This window comes from Lepus europaeus, chromosome 14 (genome assembly GCF_033115175.1).
Source record: "Lepus europaeus isolate LE1 chromosome 14, mLepTim1.pri, whole genome shotgun sequence".
Classification (NCBI taxonomy): domain Eukaryota; kingdom Metazoa; phylum Chordata; class Mammalia; order Lagomorpha; family Leporidae; genus Lepus; species Lepus europaeus.
Window position 1 is genome coordinate 65,227,642 of NC_084840.1, and position 16,151 is coordinate 65,243,792.

The window sequence follows — 16,151 nt, forward strand, 5'->3', positions numbered from 1 at the left end:
CATTTTAATAAAGGCTTTATACTCATATTATTAGGAAACTTGTTTTCATTTGCAGTGTATCTTGAACAGTTTTCTGTGCACTCAGACCTCCCTCTTTATTGCTTAAATAAGTTTTATTGAATGGGTAGAATACCATAATTTATTTAATAAAGACATTTCCTCTGTTCCTAGCTTTTCTTATTATTATTATAAACAATTCTACAATGATCAATCTTGCATTTTCAGACTTATGCATATCGCTAAGATTATTTTTTATTCTTCCATTCCTAAGCCCTACCAATTGATGTCAAGGCCAAGTTCTTCTCCAAAGACTCCTCTCTCTAATGAACTGAACCAATTACCATCCACTGATGAGTCCCTAGCTTTGTGCAGCACCAACAGGGTGTCACCTGGGGACAAGTGCCTTGTTTCTTTTGCCCCAGAACTAGTTCCTCTCTTCATTTACTACATATATTGTAAATACTTATCGTCCAATTAGGTAAAGAAAGAACTTTGTCTTACCCATCATGATTCCCAAGATCTACTTCAGAGCTAAGACATGATAGAGTCATTGGAACTGATGAATGGCATTAAATGAGCAGACATACTTTGCTACAGATGTAGGTGATTTCTTTTTCTTTCTTTCTTCTTCTTTTTTTTTTTTTTTTTTGACAGGCAGACAGTGAGAGAGACAGAAAGGTCTTCCTTTTTCCGTTGGTTCACCCCCCAAATGGCCGCGCTGATCCGAAGCCAGGAGCCAGGTGCTTCTCCTGGTCTCCCATGCTGGTGCAGGGCCCAAGCACTTGGGCCATCCTCCACTGCCCTCCCGGGCCACAGCAGAGAGTTGGCCTGGGAGAGGAGCAACCGGGACTAGAACCCGGGGTGCTGGCGCTGCAGGCGGAGGATTAGCCTAGGGAGCCCCGGCGCCAGCCAGATGTAGGTGATTTTTAAAAAATAAAACCTTGGCTCCTGGCTTCGGATCAGCGCGATGCGCCGGCCGCAGCGGCCATTGGAGGGTGAACCAACGGCAAAAAACGAAGACCTTTCTCTCTGTCTATCTACTCTGCCTGTTAAAAAAATAAAAAAATAAAATAAAATAAAATAAAAAAACCTTAAGAATAGTTGGGGCCAGCACTGTGGCATGGCGAGTAAAGCCCCCACCTGCAGTGCTGCATCCTATGTGGGCACTGGTTCAGGTCTTAGCTGCTCCAGCAATCTGCTGTGGCCTGGGCAAGTAATAGAGGATGGCCCAAGTTCGTGGGTCCCTGCACCCTCGTGGGAGACCTGGAGGAAGCTCCTGCCTCCTGGCTTCTGATCGCGCAGCTCCGGCCGTTGCAGTCAATTGGGGAGTGAACCAGTGGATGGAAGACTCTCTGCCTCTCTGTAGCTCTTTGAAATAAAATAAATACTAAATCTTTAAAAAATTTAAGAATAGCTTTACATTTACAATTAAAAGAAAAAATTTTAAGCCAGTTTAAATTCATCAGTTTGAGGAAAACCACACACACACACACACAATTTAGGCAACTCTCAAGAACCAGAACACATTCTAACTCGGAGCTGCAAGGTGATCCAGCAGTATTTGGGAATAGAGAATCGAAGTGTGGTGACCTTTGCTGAGATGCCACCTGGGGCACCCACATCCCGTAGTGGAGGGCCTGGGTTCCAGTCTCAGCTCCACTTCCAATCCAGCATCCCGTAATGTGCACCCTGCCGAGTAGCAGATGAGGGCTCAAGCACTTGGAGACCCACTTGGAGTTCCTGGCTCCTGGCTTCAGCCTCACCCACACTGAGCTACTGCAGGCATTTGGAGACTGACCCAGGTCGCAAAAGATCTCTTTGTCTCTTGTCTCTCTGCCTTTCAAGCAATTTTTTTTTTTTAAATAACAATTTAATGGGTGCTGACTTATTCGAGTCAGCCGGACGCCTGGGATCTACCGGAGCCCCGGGGCTCCACGCTGCCTGGGGCTGCTGGATCCAGTCCAGAAGCCAGGTGCACATCAGTGGTCTCCTGCAAACTGTACTGATAACAAAAAACGCGAAACACGGCACAAGGGCGTTCCCTGTGCCCCTCACCCGCTCTCCCGGTTGTCAAGCCGTTTACCCTCCACCCCAACCCAGGCCTCGCAGACGCCCCTCGGGCCACGCTACTCTTCCTGGTGCAACCCTCTCCGACAACTGGAATAACCGGCTCCCGCCGGCCCCAGCCTCCCGGGCGGCGAGCAGATGCGGGACCCACAGCGGGACAGAGCCACCGGCTGCCCTCCGCCCCCGTCAGACCCGGAAAGGCCGCTGCCCCGGGCGGCGCCTCAGTCGGGGAGGCCCGCGGCCCCACCCGGGAGCTGGGCGGCGCGGGTGTTCCCCTGTGCGCCTGCGCGCGGGGCTAAGGGGGCGTGGTGCGCCGGCGGCGGCGGCGGCCGGGAGGGCGGCGGTTACTGCGCCGGATACTGGGGTCGCTGCCTGAAGCGCAGGCGCCGTGGACGCAGCTCGCCCCGGGCCTCGGGTGCCTGTGGACTCGTCATGGCGACCGAGCAGAGGCCTTTCCACCTGGTGGTGTTCGGCGCCTCTGGCTTCACCGGCCAGTTCGTGACCGAGGAGGTGGCCCGGGAGCAGGTGTCCCCGGAGCGGAGCTCCCGCCTGCCCTGGGCCGTGGCGGGCCGTTCCCGGGAGAAGCTGCAGCGGGTGCTGGAGAGGGCCGCCCTGAAGCTGGGTAAAGGGGGCGGGCCGGCCCGCTGCGGACTTCACCGTCTCCCCAAGCGAGTTTCTCCTCGGGGGATGCGCCCCACCGCTGTCCCCCGTCCTGCGTGAGGGCGCGAAGCGGAGAGGGATGTTTCCTACGTTGTCGTGGCTTTGCCATGGCAGTGTTCCACTCCTGAAATTTAAAAAAAAAAAAAATTCTTTGCCTCCCCCTCCTCATTTTTCAGTGAGTCCCCTAGTTTTGGGGGGGGGGGGTCTCCTGGAGAAATGGTCAAGAGCTTTAGTTGTCCCTTTCTCGTCTTCATCTTGATCTGGGGCAAGGGTAACTGCTGGGTCTCGAGGCTTTGGATATGTGGTCGGCTAGGGAGGTAGGACATTGATTCCTCCCAGTTTGTGACTCCCCTGTTGCCTGGGGTTGGGGATGGAGGAGAAAGCTTAAGGAGGTGGGGATTTTTTGTTTATTTGTTTAGCTGGTAACATTGTGCTTTCACTTTTTGTTTTAAACTTGTTTTTTGCCTGTAAGAATCTTCCAGAAGCCCTGCTCTTCAACCTCCTCACCCCTCCCCCCAAAAAAAGTTTGTGTTTCTGGTTTGGATGTTTCCTTATCTGAGCATTCGTATTACACAAGTGAGAATTATTGAGCGGTCTTATCTGTGCTAGGTCCTGTCCCGGGGGTGGGAAGCCGGGGTGGGAGAGAGAGGAGACAGACGCACAGGGACACTGCCTTCATGGTTGAGGGAGCGGTGGGAGTCAGACTCAGCAGACTGGTAGCCCAGTTAGAGTTCTGAGGACTCCGCATTCTTTGTGCTTACTCCTACACTTCCACACTTACAGTGCCTGCTTTGAGTGAGAGGGTTATGAACAGAAGGTACCATGTGGGCTGGAGTCTCCTGCAACTGGGCTGCCATTACCAATACACAGAATCTTGACCAAAGAGCCTTTGGTCTTCGTTTTTCCAAATATTTTCACTAGTAAAGTATTACTCTTTCTTCTTCCTGTTTAACAAGACCTACGAGCAACTGCCTCTTTAGCAGCTGGCTACTGTTTACCATGCCCAAATCAGGTTCCTGTGGGTGAAGACACTTTGACCTATTGAAGCTTGCACTGAGTTGGCTTGTTCCGGTTCTTATTATGAGCCTGGGTGGTTTTTTTGTTTTGTTTTGTTTTTTTGTGGTGGTTGTTTTTGTCAAGATGTTCATGCAGTCTTCTTCCACTCCCTATAATTGTTGATTTGTTGATGAGAAACTCTTTAACATTATTTATTTGAAAGGATTACAGAGAGAGAGAGAGATCTTCCATCTACTTGTTCACTCCCGGATGGCTGCAACAGCCAGGTCTGGGCCAGGCCAAAGCCAGAAACTTCTTTCAGGTCTCCCATGTGGGTGGGTGCAGGGATCCAAGCACTTAGCCATCTTCCACTGCTTTCCCAGGCACATTACCAGGGAGCTGGATTAGAAGTGCAGCAGCCGGGACAGGAGCGGCTGCTCATAAAACATGCCAGCATTGCAGGTGGCAGCTTTACCTGCTACATCACAGTGCTGGCCCAAAGAAATTTTTTTTCCCAGAAACTTTCCATGATATAAGTTTATTTATAAAGAGGAATTCAGGACCATCATCTACTCAGTAACTAGACTTGTTTGTAAAATTGTCCTGTTACACAGAGCTGTCATTCACATCAACTCCATTTTCCTTATAGTTATTGATTTTAAACAGTTCTATCTTTGAGAAAGATAGATTTTAGTATATCAGTATATTTAATAAATTTGCTCTCATAGATTACTGTAAAAAGATCTGGAAGATGTAGTTCTTTGCTAGGATTTGCTTTAAATGATTTTTTTTTTTTAAATTTTAGGTAGACCAACACTGTCATCTGAAGTTGGAATAATAATTTGTGATACCACTAATCCAGCCTCTCTTGATGAAATGGCTAAACAGGCAACAGTTGTCCTCAATTGCGTAGGACCAGTAAGTAATCAACAATTCTTTATATCAGAACAAATCATCCATTCATCTCCAGCTAAATCTGGTATTGTATGTTCCAGAGGAACATAAGGGCAGAGGACAGAAGAGCTGGTTCAAGGCCATAACCTGTTTGGGGAGTTTTTTGTTGTTGTGAGGAGCAAATAGATAAGAACAGAGTCTCCCGAGAGAGGGCGTGGCACCCTTCTTAGTGTGTGGTGGCTTGTTCATTGGTTACACTTAGCATTGACACATTTTTCCCCCTTTTCTACTGTATGCCCCTTCAGTAAAACATGTTTGAGTGTATAATTATTTATAATTACATTCTTATATTATATGTAAATGTAGGTTTTAAAAGCATGTACAAAAATAGAGATTAAGGGGATTTAATAAATGTTTTGTAAAGCTTACTGTATATAAAATGCACTATTCTAGGCACCTGGGACACAATGATCAACAAAACAGAAAATACTTTTGGAGTTTCTATTCTTGGGGAGCAGACAGAAAGTAAAATTATAGTAATAAGTAATGATAACTGCTTTGAAAAACAATGAAGCAGAATAGGGCAAAAAAGAGATTGGCACATCGGTTTCTTTTTTTTTTTTTTTTGACAGGCAGAGTGGACAGTGAGAGAGAGAGAGACAGAGAGAAAGGTCTTCCTTTGCCGTTGGTTCACCCCCTAATGGCCGCTGCAGCCGGCGCACTGCGCAGATCCAAAGCCAGGAGCCAGGTGCTTCTCCTGGTCTCCCATGCGGGTGCAGGGCCCAAGGACTTGGGCCATCCTCCACTGTACTCCTGGGCCCCAGCAGAGAGCTGACCTGGAAGAGGAGCAACCAGGACAGAATCCGGCGCCCCGACCGGGACTAGAACCCGGTGTGCCAGCGCCGCAGGCAGAGGATTAGCCTATTGAGCCACAGCGCCAGCCGGCACATCAGTTTCTTTAAGAAGGAAGTTGATACTGCACTTGTGTATGTTTTTGTTTAACTTGTGGACAAGGACTGACATACAGGTGCAAAAAAATCCTCTTTTTCAACCCAGAACTCATTGATCAGTATGAGTTCTGATACATACAAGCAGGAATAGGATGCCAAAAAAAAGAGGGAAGTTGAGGGAAGGTCTCTGTAAGGCATGGACATTTGCGCAGAGATCTGAATGAAGAGCAGACTGTGACTATGTGAGGAGAAGCATGCTGCAGGCCGAGTGCCTTCTCAGGTCCTGACATGGGTGTATGCTTAGCAGGACTGAGGCATGTGAGAGGCCAGTGCGCTGGGCCAGAAGGTAGAATGGAGAGTTTCCCAGAGACTAGAGCACGTAGTGTCTTACAGAGTACAGTCAAGGTTTGGCTCCTCTTCTGAGTGTGACCAAGAGTTGTTCAGTGATGAAAGCAGGGGCATGATTTGACTTCCTTTGACATTCCCTGGCTTCTGAGAGGAATAGTGCATAATAGAGACCAACAGTGGAATGGACTGAAGAAGACCAGCCCCAGGGCAGCAGTGGTAGAGGTGGTGAGAAGTTGTTGGCTTCAGACCGTATTTTAACAGAATAGCTTTTACCAACATGCTGTGTACGAAGGTGAATGTTGGTGGTGTTTACTGATTTAAAGACGTCATCACAATTGGCAAGACTTTGGAAGGCTACACATCTAAAATATTGTGAGCAATTATGTAGGTTTTTTTCCTTAATGAGCTTAGAGGCCACCTGTTAGGACCTTGGCTGTAGCCACTCTGTAATGGACACCTGCCCCAACGCCCTAGTCCTCTGGAACAACCCTGGCCCTGGGTGTCTTACCTGCTCGTACTCTTCACCTGAGCATGAGTGACCCGGTGTGCCTGTAGAGAAACCTCCCACAGGGACTGGCCTCGCTTCAGATGTGTGGTTCCAGACCTCACTGGGGCTCAGCGCCGGGCGCAGGGCTGTGCACTCCCCTCGGCTCCTTCCTTCCCCTCCTCTAAAGCAGCAGCTTCACAGCTTCTTTTCCCTCAGGCTTTTAGCTTCTGATCTCTCTCCCTCCGGCCTCATGATTTTATTTATTTACTTTACCATGAAAATGGCTGTCAGAATGGATTTCTTCCTGTCCAACCACCAAATCCTATACATACCCTGTACTCTGCCTTCCTTCGTGTTTAAAAAACTCCTCTTCCTAGTAGGCACTTTATGTTTACAGTTATACTTTGTGTAAAGTAGACTTTATATATACAGTTATGTATTTATTTAAAAAATTTGTTTAATTTATTTTGAGAGGTAGAGTTATAGATAGAGGGAGAGATGGAGAGAGAGGGCTTCCATCCCCAAATGGCTTCAGAGGCTGGAGCTGGGCAGATCCAAAGACAGGAGCCAGGAGCTTCTTCAGGTTCTCCTATGCAGGTGCAGGGGCCCAAGCACTTGGACCATCTTCTACTGCCTTTCCACACACATTAACAGAGCAGCCAGGACTTGAACAGCATCCATATGGGATGCTGGCACTGTAGGCGGAGGCTTTAGCCCACTATGCCACAGCAATGGCCCCTGTTTATTGTTATCAAAATTTCCTGTAATGGATTTTTTCTACCAACATTTATATATGTGGTTATATTTCCCATCTTAAAAGTTTTCTGGGGGCTGGTGCTGTGGTATAGTAGAAAAAGCCATTGCCTGCAGTGCTGGCTTCCCATATGGGCACCATTTTGAGTCCTGGCTGCTGCGCTTCTGACCTAGCGCTCTGCTATGGCCTGGGAAAGCAGTAGAAGATGGCCCAAGTCCTTGAGTCCCTGCACTCACGTGGGAGACCCAGAGGAAACTCCTGGCTTCAAATCCGCACAGCTCCAACTGTTGCAGCCAACCAGCGGATGGAAGACCTCTCTCTCTGCCTCTGCCTCTGCCTCTCTGTAAGTCTGCCTTTCAAATAAATAAATCAATCTTCAAAAAATTTTCTGTGGGTTCCATTTTACCCCACCAAATGCTCCATTTTTGTGCCCCTTTTTTAGCAAAGCTCCTTGAAAGAATGTGCGTTACTCTCACGGTCTCTGCTTCCTCTCCGTGTATTCTGTCTTACACTATTCTTGTAGGGCTTTTCTCCTCCCTGCTCTCATGGGGTTGCTCTGTGAAGATCCCATCCTGCCAGATCATCACTTCTCAGTTCTGATATTAAATCTCTGCTTTTTCGTCTAGTCCATCACTTTCTCCTTTCTTCACATGGCTTCTAGATCGTCATCTGCTCATTTTCCTCTTGTCTCCCACCTGTAACTCCACCGTTGGAATTTTTATCTCCCTCCGTGTAAATGACTCAGAACTCAAATATTAGAAACTTTTCCATTGGTCACATGTGACCACACATATTTCAACCTAAGCTGAATAATGATTGGCAAAATGAGGGTGTCACTGTGGCCCTCTCTGTTGTGGTACTCTCCCATGCCCCTTTAGGTGCCTAACGGATCCTTGACTCGGCCAGTGTGTTGTGGACAGTCCGTATGTTGACTGTGAGTAGAACTTCACCTTTTAATTTGTGTCTTCTATAAAAATTAGCATAAATAAAAGCTCTAGTATTTACTCCCATACTCAGGGTACCCCTTGGGGGAAGTGTACCTTCTTGAGAGACCACTGGGTGAGAAGGTGGGGCCTGAGAGCGGAACTGCCATTTTGACCTCTGAAATAAAGTATTACTACTGTGACATTGCCAGCATCTGCAAACACGTAGTACTAAGTAGAGAACTTGTGCCTCTGTAACTGCAGTAATTTAGTGGGAAGTCTCGGCTTCAGATTCTCCAGAGGAGAAGTGGCCCAGCTGTAACAAAGTACAGTATAACGAGTGGGTGCACTGTAGCAGATAGGAAAATGCATGCTCTTTCCAGAAGGAACTACTAATATTTTTAAAAGCTTATGAATACTTCATGTGATATTGCTATTGTCAGCAAGCGATGTAGGACTTGCTCCCTCATTTCTCTATTCTAAGCCTAACTTGTTCTTTCATTTCTCTATTCTCTTCAAGGTAGGAAACTAATTCTATTATGAAGGAATCTGTAGGATGCACAATTTAATCTTTAGACCTTATAAAAGAGATGGCTAACATTTTTCTGTAATAACATAGCCAAAATAAGAGCTTAAATTATAATCTCATAGCTAGATTTACTTCGCCATAAGCGAAGTAAACAGTAAGTAGAAAAAACCTCCCTTTCAGACCAAAGGGAAAGAAAGTTTTAAAGTGAGAATATAATTTTCCTCATGGGCATTGTCTACCTTAGAAAAACTACTACAGAACATGCCTGTGACTATAGACTTGTAGTTCAGGCCACCGAAGATTAGAGATGGGACTTGGGCACTCCCTTGACTTGCATCCTCTGGTCTGCTTTAACACAAACCAGGAGGAAAAGAAAGCTAGGCATCAGAAGCAAGGGGTGGCAGGCCTATTAATGGCTGATCTGTACAGTGATCTGCCCTCAAAGAGACCCAACAGGCCAGTCCACTGCAGTGGCTTTCAATGTGGTAAGCCTGGGCTTCAGCAGAAGTCAACTTGTGAAGAGCCCTGGCAGTTCTGCCAAGAGTTGGATCACTGGAAATAGACCTGCCCTGGAGTCGAAGGATGCCCAGGTCAGAGCCACAGATCTTATTGGCTCTAAGCTGAAAAGCCCTTCACTCAGCCCAACTTCCAAAGTGACCAGCTGAGGGGACAGCCAAGTAGGGTCAGCAACTTTGCAGGCAGAACTGTAAATTTCTTGTTAGAGATGCCACCTGCCTTTACCTGGCCAGCTCTCCTCCCAGACCAGCTAAGTAATGAAAGTCAACAGGGTGCCTTCCCCTAGGAGGTTCACACCTCCTTTAGGATGTACCCCATGGGAAGAGATAGATAGGTCTGGGCCTCTTAACTTACAAGGCCTAAAGCCCACCAGATTATTATCAAGCCCCTTCTATTAGGTTCTATTTGCCTCTCAATCAGAAAACTTAATTGTAGCTTAGACAGCACCTTTCTTAGCTCCTCTAATAATGACTCTGTCCTTTGTTCTAGACCCTGTCTAGTGTACTTGGGCCTCATTCCTTTGTAATCATAACCTCTACTCTACCACCAATGGCTCTACTCCCAACCTGTGTGTACTGATGGTCCTCTTCCCCACTTAATGCTGTATAATTGTTCAGACCTGGTTAATGCCACTCTTAGGATCATTGGTTACTATCCTCACCCTGTCTTTTATGACCTTGTCTAAATATGATCAGAGTCGGCGAACTTGGAAGTCTTCCATAGCCTTGGCAACTCATGACGAGAGCCTAGGGTGGTTACTGGTGCCATAAACTAGAGTGTCAATTTGTTGGGTCAACAACAGGAGTCACTGTGCACTTGCTCCTCATGTAGGATCTCTGTCCTTAATGTGCTGTACATTGTGATTTAATGCTATAACTAGTACTCAAACAGTATGTTTCACTTTGTGTTTCTATGTGGGTGCAAACTGTTGAAATCTTTACTTAATATATACTAAATTGATCTTCTGAATATAAAGAGAATTGAAAATGAATCTTGATGTGAATGGAAGGGGATAGGGAGCAGAAGAGGGAAGGGTTGCGGTTGGGAGGGAAGTTATGGCGGGGGGGAAGCCATTGTAACCCATAAGCTGTACATTGGAAATTTATATTCATTAAATAAAAGTTAAAAAGAAAAAGCTTAGGAATACTTACTGCAGCTTGCCAGTACTTGCAGATGTGCTGAGTAACTGGAGGGCTATGGCTCACCAGCTGAGACAAACGGGGACCTGAGGCTGTTGGGCTGAGCTGGAGGACTTGGCAGTCAGCCAGGCAGCCATGGAATGGGAGAGGATGTTCCAGGTAGAAACACACACACTGGAGATGCAGCATGTTAGGGAATGACAGTAAGCTTAGAACTATTGAAACATGGTTATTAAGGGCCTGTTGTATGACATGGGACTTGAAGACTTTTTGTGACTTGCTAAGAAGTTTGGATTTTACATAGGCACTGGAGAGCTAATCAAGGATTTCAAGAGTAGATGAAAGGGTGGGGCTGGTAGAAAAGCAACATCATGCTTTTAATTTAGAGTAACACGTATTTCTTTTGAGATAAAGGGAGATTGACTGCAGTGAACTTTAAGAGTTATTTGTAGTTAATTTGATGAGAAATGACAGGATCTGAACTAAGGTTTGCCTGTGTACAGGGAAGGGAGTGATTTGATACAACTTGCTGAGTTTCAGGATGGGTGGAGTATAAGAATAACATAGAGTTATTCATATGTGTATAAAGTTAATTGAAAATAGATCTTAGTAAAAAATAAGGGTGGGAATAAGAGAGGGAGGAGAAAGAGGTGTGGGAGGGCCGGCATGGTGGGAAGAATCACCATGTTCCTAAAGTTATAATGAAGAAATGTAGCCAGTACCGCAGCTTAATAGGCTAATCCTCCGCCTGGCGGTGCCGGCACACCGGGTTCTAGTCCCGGTCGGGGCGCCGGATTCTATCCCGGTTGCCCCTCTTCCAGGCCAGCTCTCTGCTGTGGCCCGGGAGTGCAGTGGATGACGGCCCAAGTGCTTGGGCCCTGCACCCCATGGGAGACCAGGATAGCACCTGGCTCCTGCCTTTGGATCAGCGCGGTGCGCTGGCCGCAGTGGGCCAGTCGCGGCGGCCATTGGAGGGTGAACCAACGGCAAAAGGAAGATCTGTCTGTCTCTCTCTCTCTCACTGTCCACTCTGCCTGTCCAAAAAAAAAAAAAAAAAAAGTGAAGTTTGTGACTGTAAAACTATATAGTTCTGCATACATTCCTATGGACTTAACAATAAATAAATAAATACAAAAGAAAAAGAAAGCTTGCAGGTTACTAACCTGAGAATTGTGTGGTGAGTGATGCCTACAGTCCAAACCAACAAGACAAAAACCCAACTGTGCCAAGCTCTCTGTGCTCGTACTGCATCCCCACAGCAGCTCAGGAAGATAGGTCCTGTTGTTTTCCCCATCTTTTTGATGAACAGATTGAAGCTTACTGGGATAAAGTGACTTGCCCGGGATCACCAAGATCATACCAAGTGCACATCCTGGCTTTAAGTCTGGCTTGGCTCCGGAGCCTGTGTGCGAGACCAGGTACTCCAGTACAGGATGTGAGAGGCCCAAGCAGCAGCTTAGCGTGCTGAAATCCACAGTGCCTGTGCCTGTTTACATTTTTGGTCTTTCTCCCCCACCACCCCAGCTTACAGTTAGAAGCATGTACTAGGAATTAGAGAAGAAACTCCAGAGGATTAGCTAAGATGACTCACTGGGTATAGAAAGAAAAAGATGCTTTGGCTGCTTTTGTAATCTCATACATATACTAGAAATAAGATTGCTCTATATTTTGTTGGTCTAGTAGTTTGTGTAAGTCATTTGTAAATGTGTATAGCTGGTAGATGATGGATGCAGGGTGTGCACTTGGGTCTTGCTCTCTTGGGCCCCTGTACCCGCATGGGAGATGCAGAAGGAGCTCCTGGTTCCTGGCTTCAGATCGGCACAGCTCTGACTGTTGCAGCCATCTAGGGAGTGAACCAGTGGATGAAAGAACTTTCTCTCTATCTCTACCTTTCTCTGTAACTCTGTCTTTCAAATAAATAAAATAGGTCTTTAAAAAAAAAAAAAAAAAAAAAAAAAGGAGTAAAGCCAAGACTTGAGCCTGGGCGCTTTCAAATGGAATACAGGCATCTCCTGGTGGTGTCCTAACCTCTAGGCCAAACATCCACTCCAGGTTTTCTGTGACTTTTTTTTTTTTTTTTTTTCAGATTTATTTATTTGAAAGGCAGTGTTATAGAGAGAATCTTCCATCTACTGGTTCACTCCTCAAATGGCTTACAACCATTGTGGCTGGACCAGACCAAAGCCAGCAGTCTAAAACTCCACCAGGGTCTTCCATGTGGGTGGTAGGAGCCCAAGTACTTGGACCATCTTCTGCTCCTTTCAAGTTAGCAGGGAACTGGATCAGAAGGGAGCAGCCTGCACTCATATGATATCCAGAACTGTGCTCCCAAGGTTAAATGGTCATGTCATTTATTTAAACTTGGCAAGTAAGAGTAACCTTTTGGTTTTCTTTATTCTCTCAGTATCGATTTTATGGAGAACCTGTTGTAAAAGCGTGTGTTGAAAATGGAACTAGCTGTATTGACATCTGTGGAGAACCTCAGGTATGTAAAATGAGAAGGAGAAGCCCAGAATTCGAAGCGTTGATTTTTCTGTGTAACGTGTAATGAAGTGGATGGAGACTGTCTGGTGCAGCTGTGCAGAATGCTTTTCTGGTTTTAGAGATGGTCTTACTTTGCTAGCTTGAAGGAGGCCACTGATGATAAGGTCTCAGCCTCAGTTTTCTTGACTTTTTTTCTTCCTCACAACCTCATTTGCTTTAGGTCCTTGGTTTAGGGAATGTGTTGATTTTTATGGCTACTGCATGTAGTAAATGAAGTTAAAATAGTGTGCTATGTATAATTCTCAAAATCTCACTTTTACAACTTTCCACTATGAATTCCCTTTTTAAAAATCTGGCACCTTTACATCATTACAGAAAAGTAATTGTAAAATCTCATTAACTTAGAAATTTAAGTGTTCACATTTATTGAAAGATTAACATACTCCCTACATCTTGCTAACTTTTTATGTAATGTTTCTGAAATGTCCTATAATGAGAAATCATCTTATTCTCATTTTTAAAAAGTTACCTTTATTTATTTATTTTTAAATATTTATTTATTTATTTGAAAGACAGAGTTACAGAGAGGCAGAGGCAGAGAGAGTCTTTTCATCTGCTGGTTCACACCCTAGATGGCCACAAAGGCTGGAGCTAGGCTGACCTAAAGCCAGGAACCAGGAACTTCTTCTGGGTCTCCTATGTGGGTGCAGGGGCCCAAGGACTTGGGCCATCTTCTGCTTTCCCAGGCCGTAGCAGAGCTGGTTTTGAAGTAGAGTGGAGCAGCGGGGACTTGAACTGGTGCTCATATGGGATCCCAACATGGCAGGCGGCAGCTTCACCCACTATGCCACAGAACCAGCCCCCTTTTATTTATTTTTATTTATTTGAAAGACAGCTAGAGAGATGGAGACAGAGATTTTTCCATCTACTTGTTCACTCTCCAGATGCCGGCAATAACGTGCTGGCCAAGGCAAATTCAGAATCCTGGAACTCAGTCCACATCTCCCATGGGTAGGGCAGAGGCTGAAGCGCTTGCACCATCCTCTACAGCTTCCCAGGAGATTTAGCAGGTAGCTGGAATGGAAACAGAGCAGCTCAGACTCAAACCGGGGCTCTGATACGGGATGCTGGTGTTGCAGGCAGCAGCTTAGCTCACTGCACCACAATGCCGGTCCTCCCTGCCTTCCTTTTTTGTAGATGGAAATTAAAGGTTAAGAAGGTTTAAGTCATGGTGAACGTTTAGTACAGTGATTAAGACACTGCTTGGGCCCGGCTGCAGCTAGGAGCTGGGAACTCAGTTTAGGTTTTCTGTCTGCACAGTAGGGACTCAAGTACTTGGCCTGAGAAAGCAGTGGAAGATGGCCCAAGTACTTGGACCTCTGCACCTATGTGAGAGTCCCAGAAGAAGCTCCTGGCTCCTGGCTTTGGATCAACCCAGCTCCAGCCATTGTGGCCATTTGGGTAGTGAACCAGCAGGTGGAAGTCGTTTCTCTCTGTCTCTTCCTCCCTCTGTAAATCTCCCTCTCAAATAAGTAATTAAATAATCTTAAAAAAAAAAAAAAGTACTTGAGTCATCTACTTGCTGCCTCTCAGGATTTGTATTAGGAGGAAGCTGGAATTGGGAGCAGAGAAGTACTCAAACCCAAGCACTCTGATATAGGATGTGGATCTTGTCCACTGGGCCAGACATCTGCCTGATAGGTCAATATTAGAAATACAAATAACTGGTGTTGGCTTTGTGGCATAGTGGGTAAAACCACTGCTTGTGACACTGGCACTCCAGATGGACACCTGTTCATGTCCTGGCTGTTCTGCTTCTGATCTAGCTCATTGCTAATGGCCCGGGAAGAGCAGCAGGGGATGACCCAAATGTTTGGGCCCCTGCTAACCATGTGGGAGACTTGGATGAAGCTCCTAGATTGTGGCTGGCTAATGCAGCCATCTGGGGAGTGAACCAGCAGATGGAAGATCTCTCTCTCTCCATCTCTGTCTGTAACTCCTTCAAATAAATAAATCTTAAAAAAAGGAAAGAAATACAAATAACCCAATTAAAATGAGGGGTTATGAGAAGAGTTACATCTCCTGTATAGAAGAATAATTTATGTAGCTTGTCTTCCCTCAGGAAGGAGCGGCATAACTTTACAGTGGAGAAAGCCAGCACACCAAGTGTTCAGGGTCAGCATCAACACTGTAGGTCGTATTGTCAGGATGTAGCCTTGACATGATGTGGGGAGAGGGGGGTCTTACCTCTTTGGTCTTCTTTCCCAAAACTGTTAATCCCAGCTTAATCATGAGAAAAGTAAGACATAAATATACCTGACCAGGACTCCTCGAAGCTGTCAAGATACCAAAAATAGGAAGAAAGTGTGAGAAACTGTTACAGCCATGAGAAACCTAAGGAGACACAACTAAGTATCCAGGACTGGACCCTGGAACAAAAAAAGGACATTAGGTACAAGTTAAGGAAATCTGAATAAAGCATGAGCTCTAGTTAGTAATATTATATACATCTTGTTTCATTAATTGTAATAAATACTAATGTATAAAAGGTGTTAGTGTGAAAAACTGGGTTTCAGGATACATGGCAATTGTGAACTATTCAATTTTTCTGTAAATCTAAAACTTTTAAGAAATAATTCTTAAAAACAAGGAAGTGATTTGAACAGTCATTCCCCTGTCATCTGTTGCTTTCCTACCAGTACATCTATCGATCTGTAGACTTGGGTCTGTAATGGTGTTCATCTGATAATGCCACTGAGGTCATTTTTTTTGCTTTCTTTGTGTTTTTCTGTATTTAATTTTTTATAATAGCTATTGCTTTTACATTTAAAAGTCATTCAAAAAAGTAATTGTGTCACTAGGTCATCAGCCTATCTCCTGGACCACCTTGCACATGTTAGGTATTCTGTCAGTATTTGTTGAATAAGTGAAAGAGTTCATATGTGCTGCAGGGCCATATTGATTAGCATTTCCAGTTTAATTGCTTTGTCTTTAGAGATAAGTTCTTTAACATTGGTCTGGCTGTTTCTGTATGGCTCTGATTCAGATTCCTGCTTTCGGTTTTTCAGTTTCTAGAACTAATGCATTGGAAGTATCATGAGAAAGCTGCAGAAAAAGGCATTTATATAATTGGAAGCAGTGGCTTTGACTCCATTCCAGCGGATCTGGGAGTAATTTATACCAGAAATAAAATGAATGGTAATTATTAATCCATAAATGGTAATTGAATTTAACAGTAGGAGGGCTTTGTGTTTGTATTGTGATGAACCTTAAATCTAATTAGGAAAAGAAACATAATGATAAATGAGTCATACTAAAACATATATTTTCTTCATAGTATAGCTATACTTGATAAAATGTTACTGACACTATTATTGAGGCATGGATAGCTGGACAAGTGTTCT

General features: G+C 45.3%; 1 protein-coding gene and 1 non-coding gene across 2 annotated transcripts in view; both read left to right on the top strand.

Moving 5' to 3' along the window:
* The first annotated feature begins 2,387 nt into the window (after window positions 1-2,387).
* SCCPDH (saccharopine dehydrogenase (putative)) overlaps window positions 2,388-16,151 on the top strand; it is a 35,707-nt gene continuing 21,943 nt past the window's right edge. Inside the window, exons 1-4 of the mRNA XM_062210831.1 lie at window positions 2,388-2,689; window positions 4,529-4,641; window positions 12,668-12,748; window positions 15,816-15,945. Coding sequence (XP_062066815.1) covers window positions 2,500-2,689; window positions 4,529-4,641; window positions 12,668-12,748; window positions 15,816-15,945 — 514 coding nt within the window. The 5' untranslated portion in view covers window positions 2,388-2,499. The remainder of the gene's footprint in view (window positions 2,690-4,528; window positions 4,642-12,667; window positions 12,749-15,815; window positions 15,946-16,151) is intronic.
* Window positions 5,595-5,719, top strand: LOC133774051 (small nucleolar RNA SNORA40). Its single transcript, XR_009868029.1, has one exon. It is a non-coding gene; the product is annotated as a small nucleolar RNA SNORA40 (small nucleolar RNA).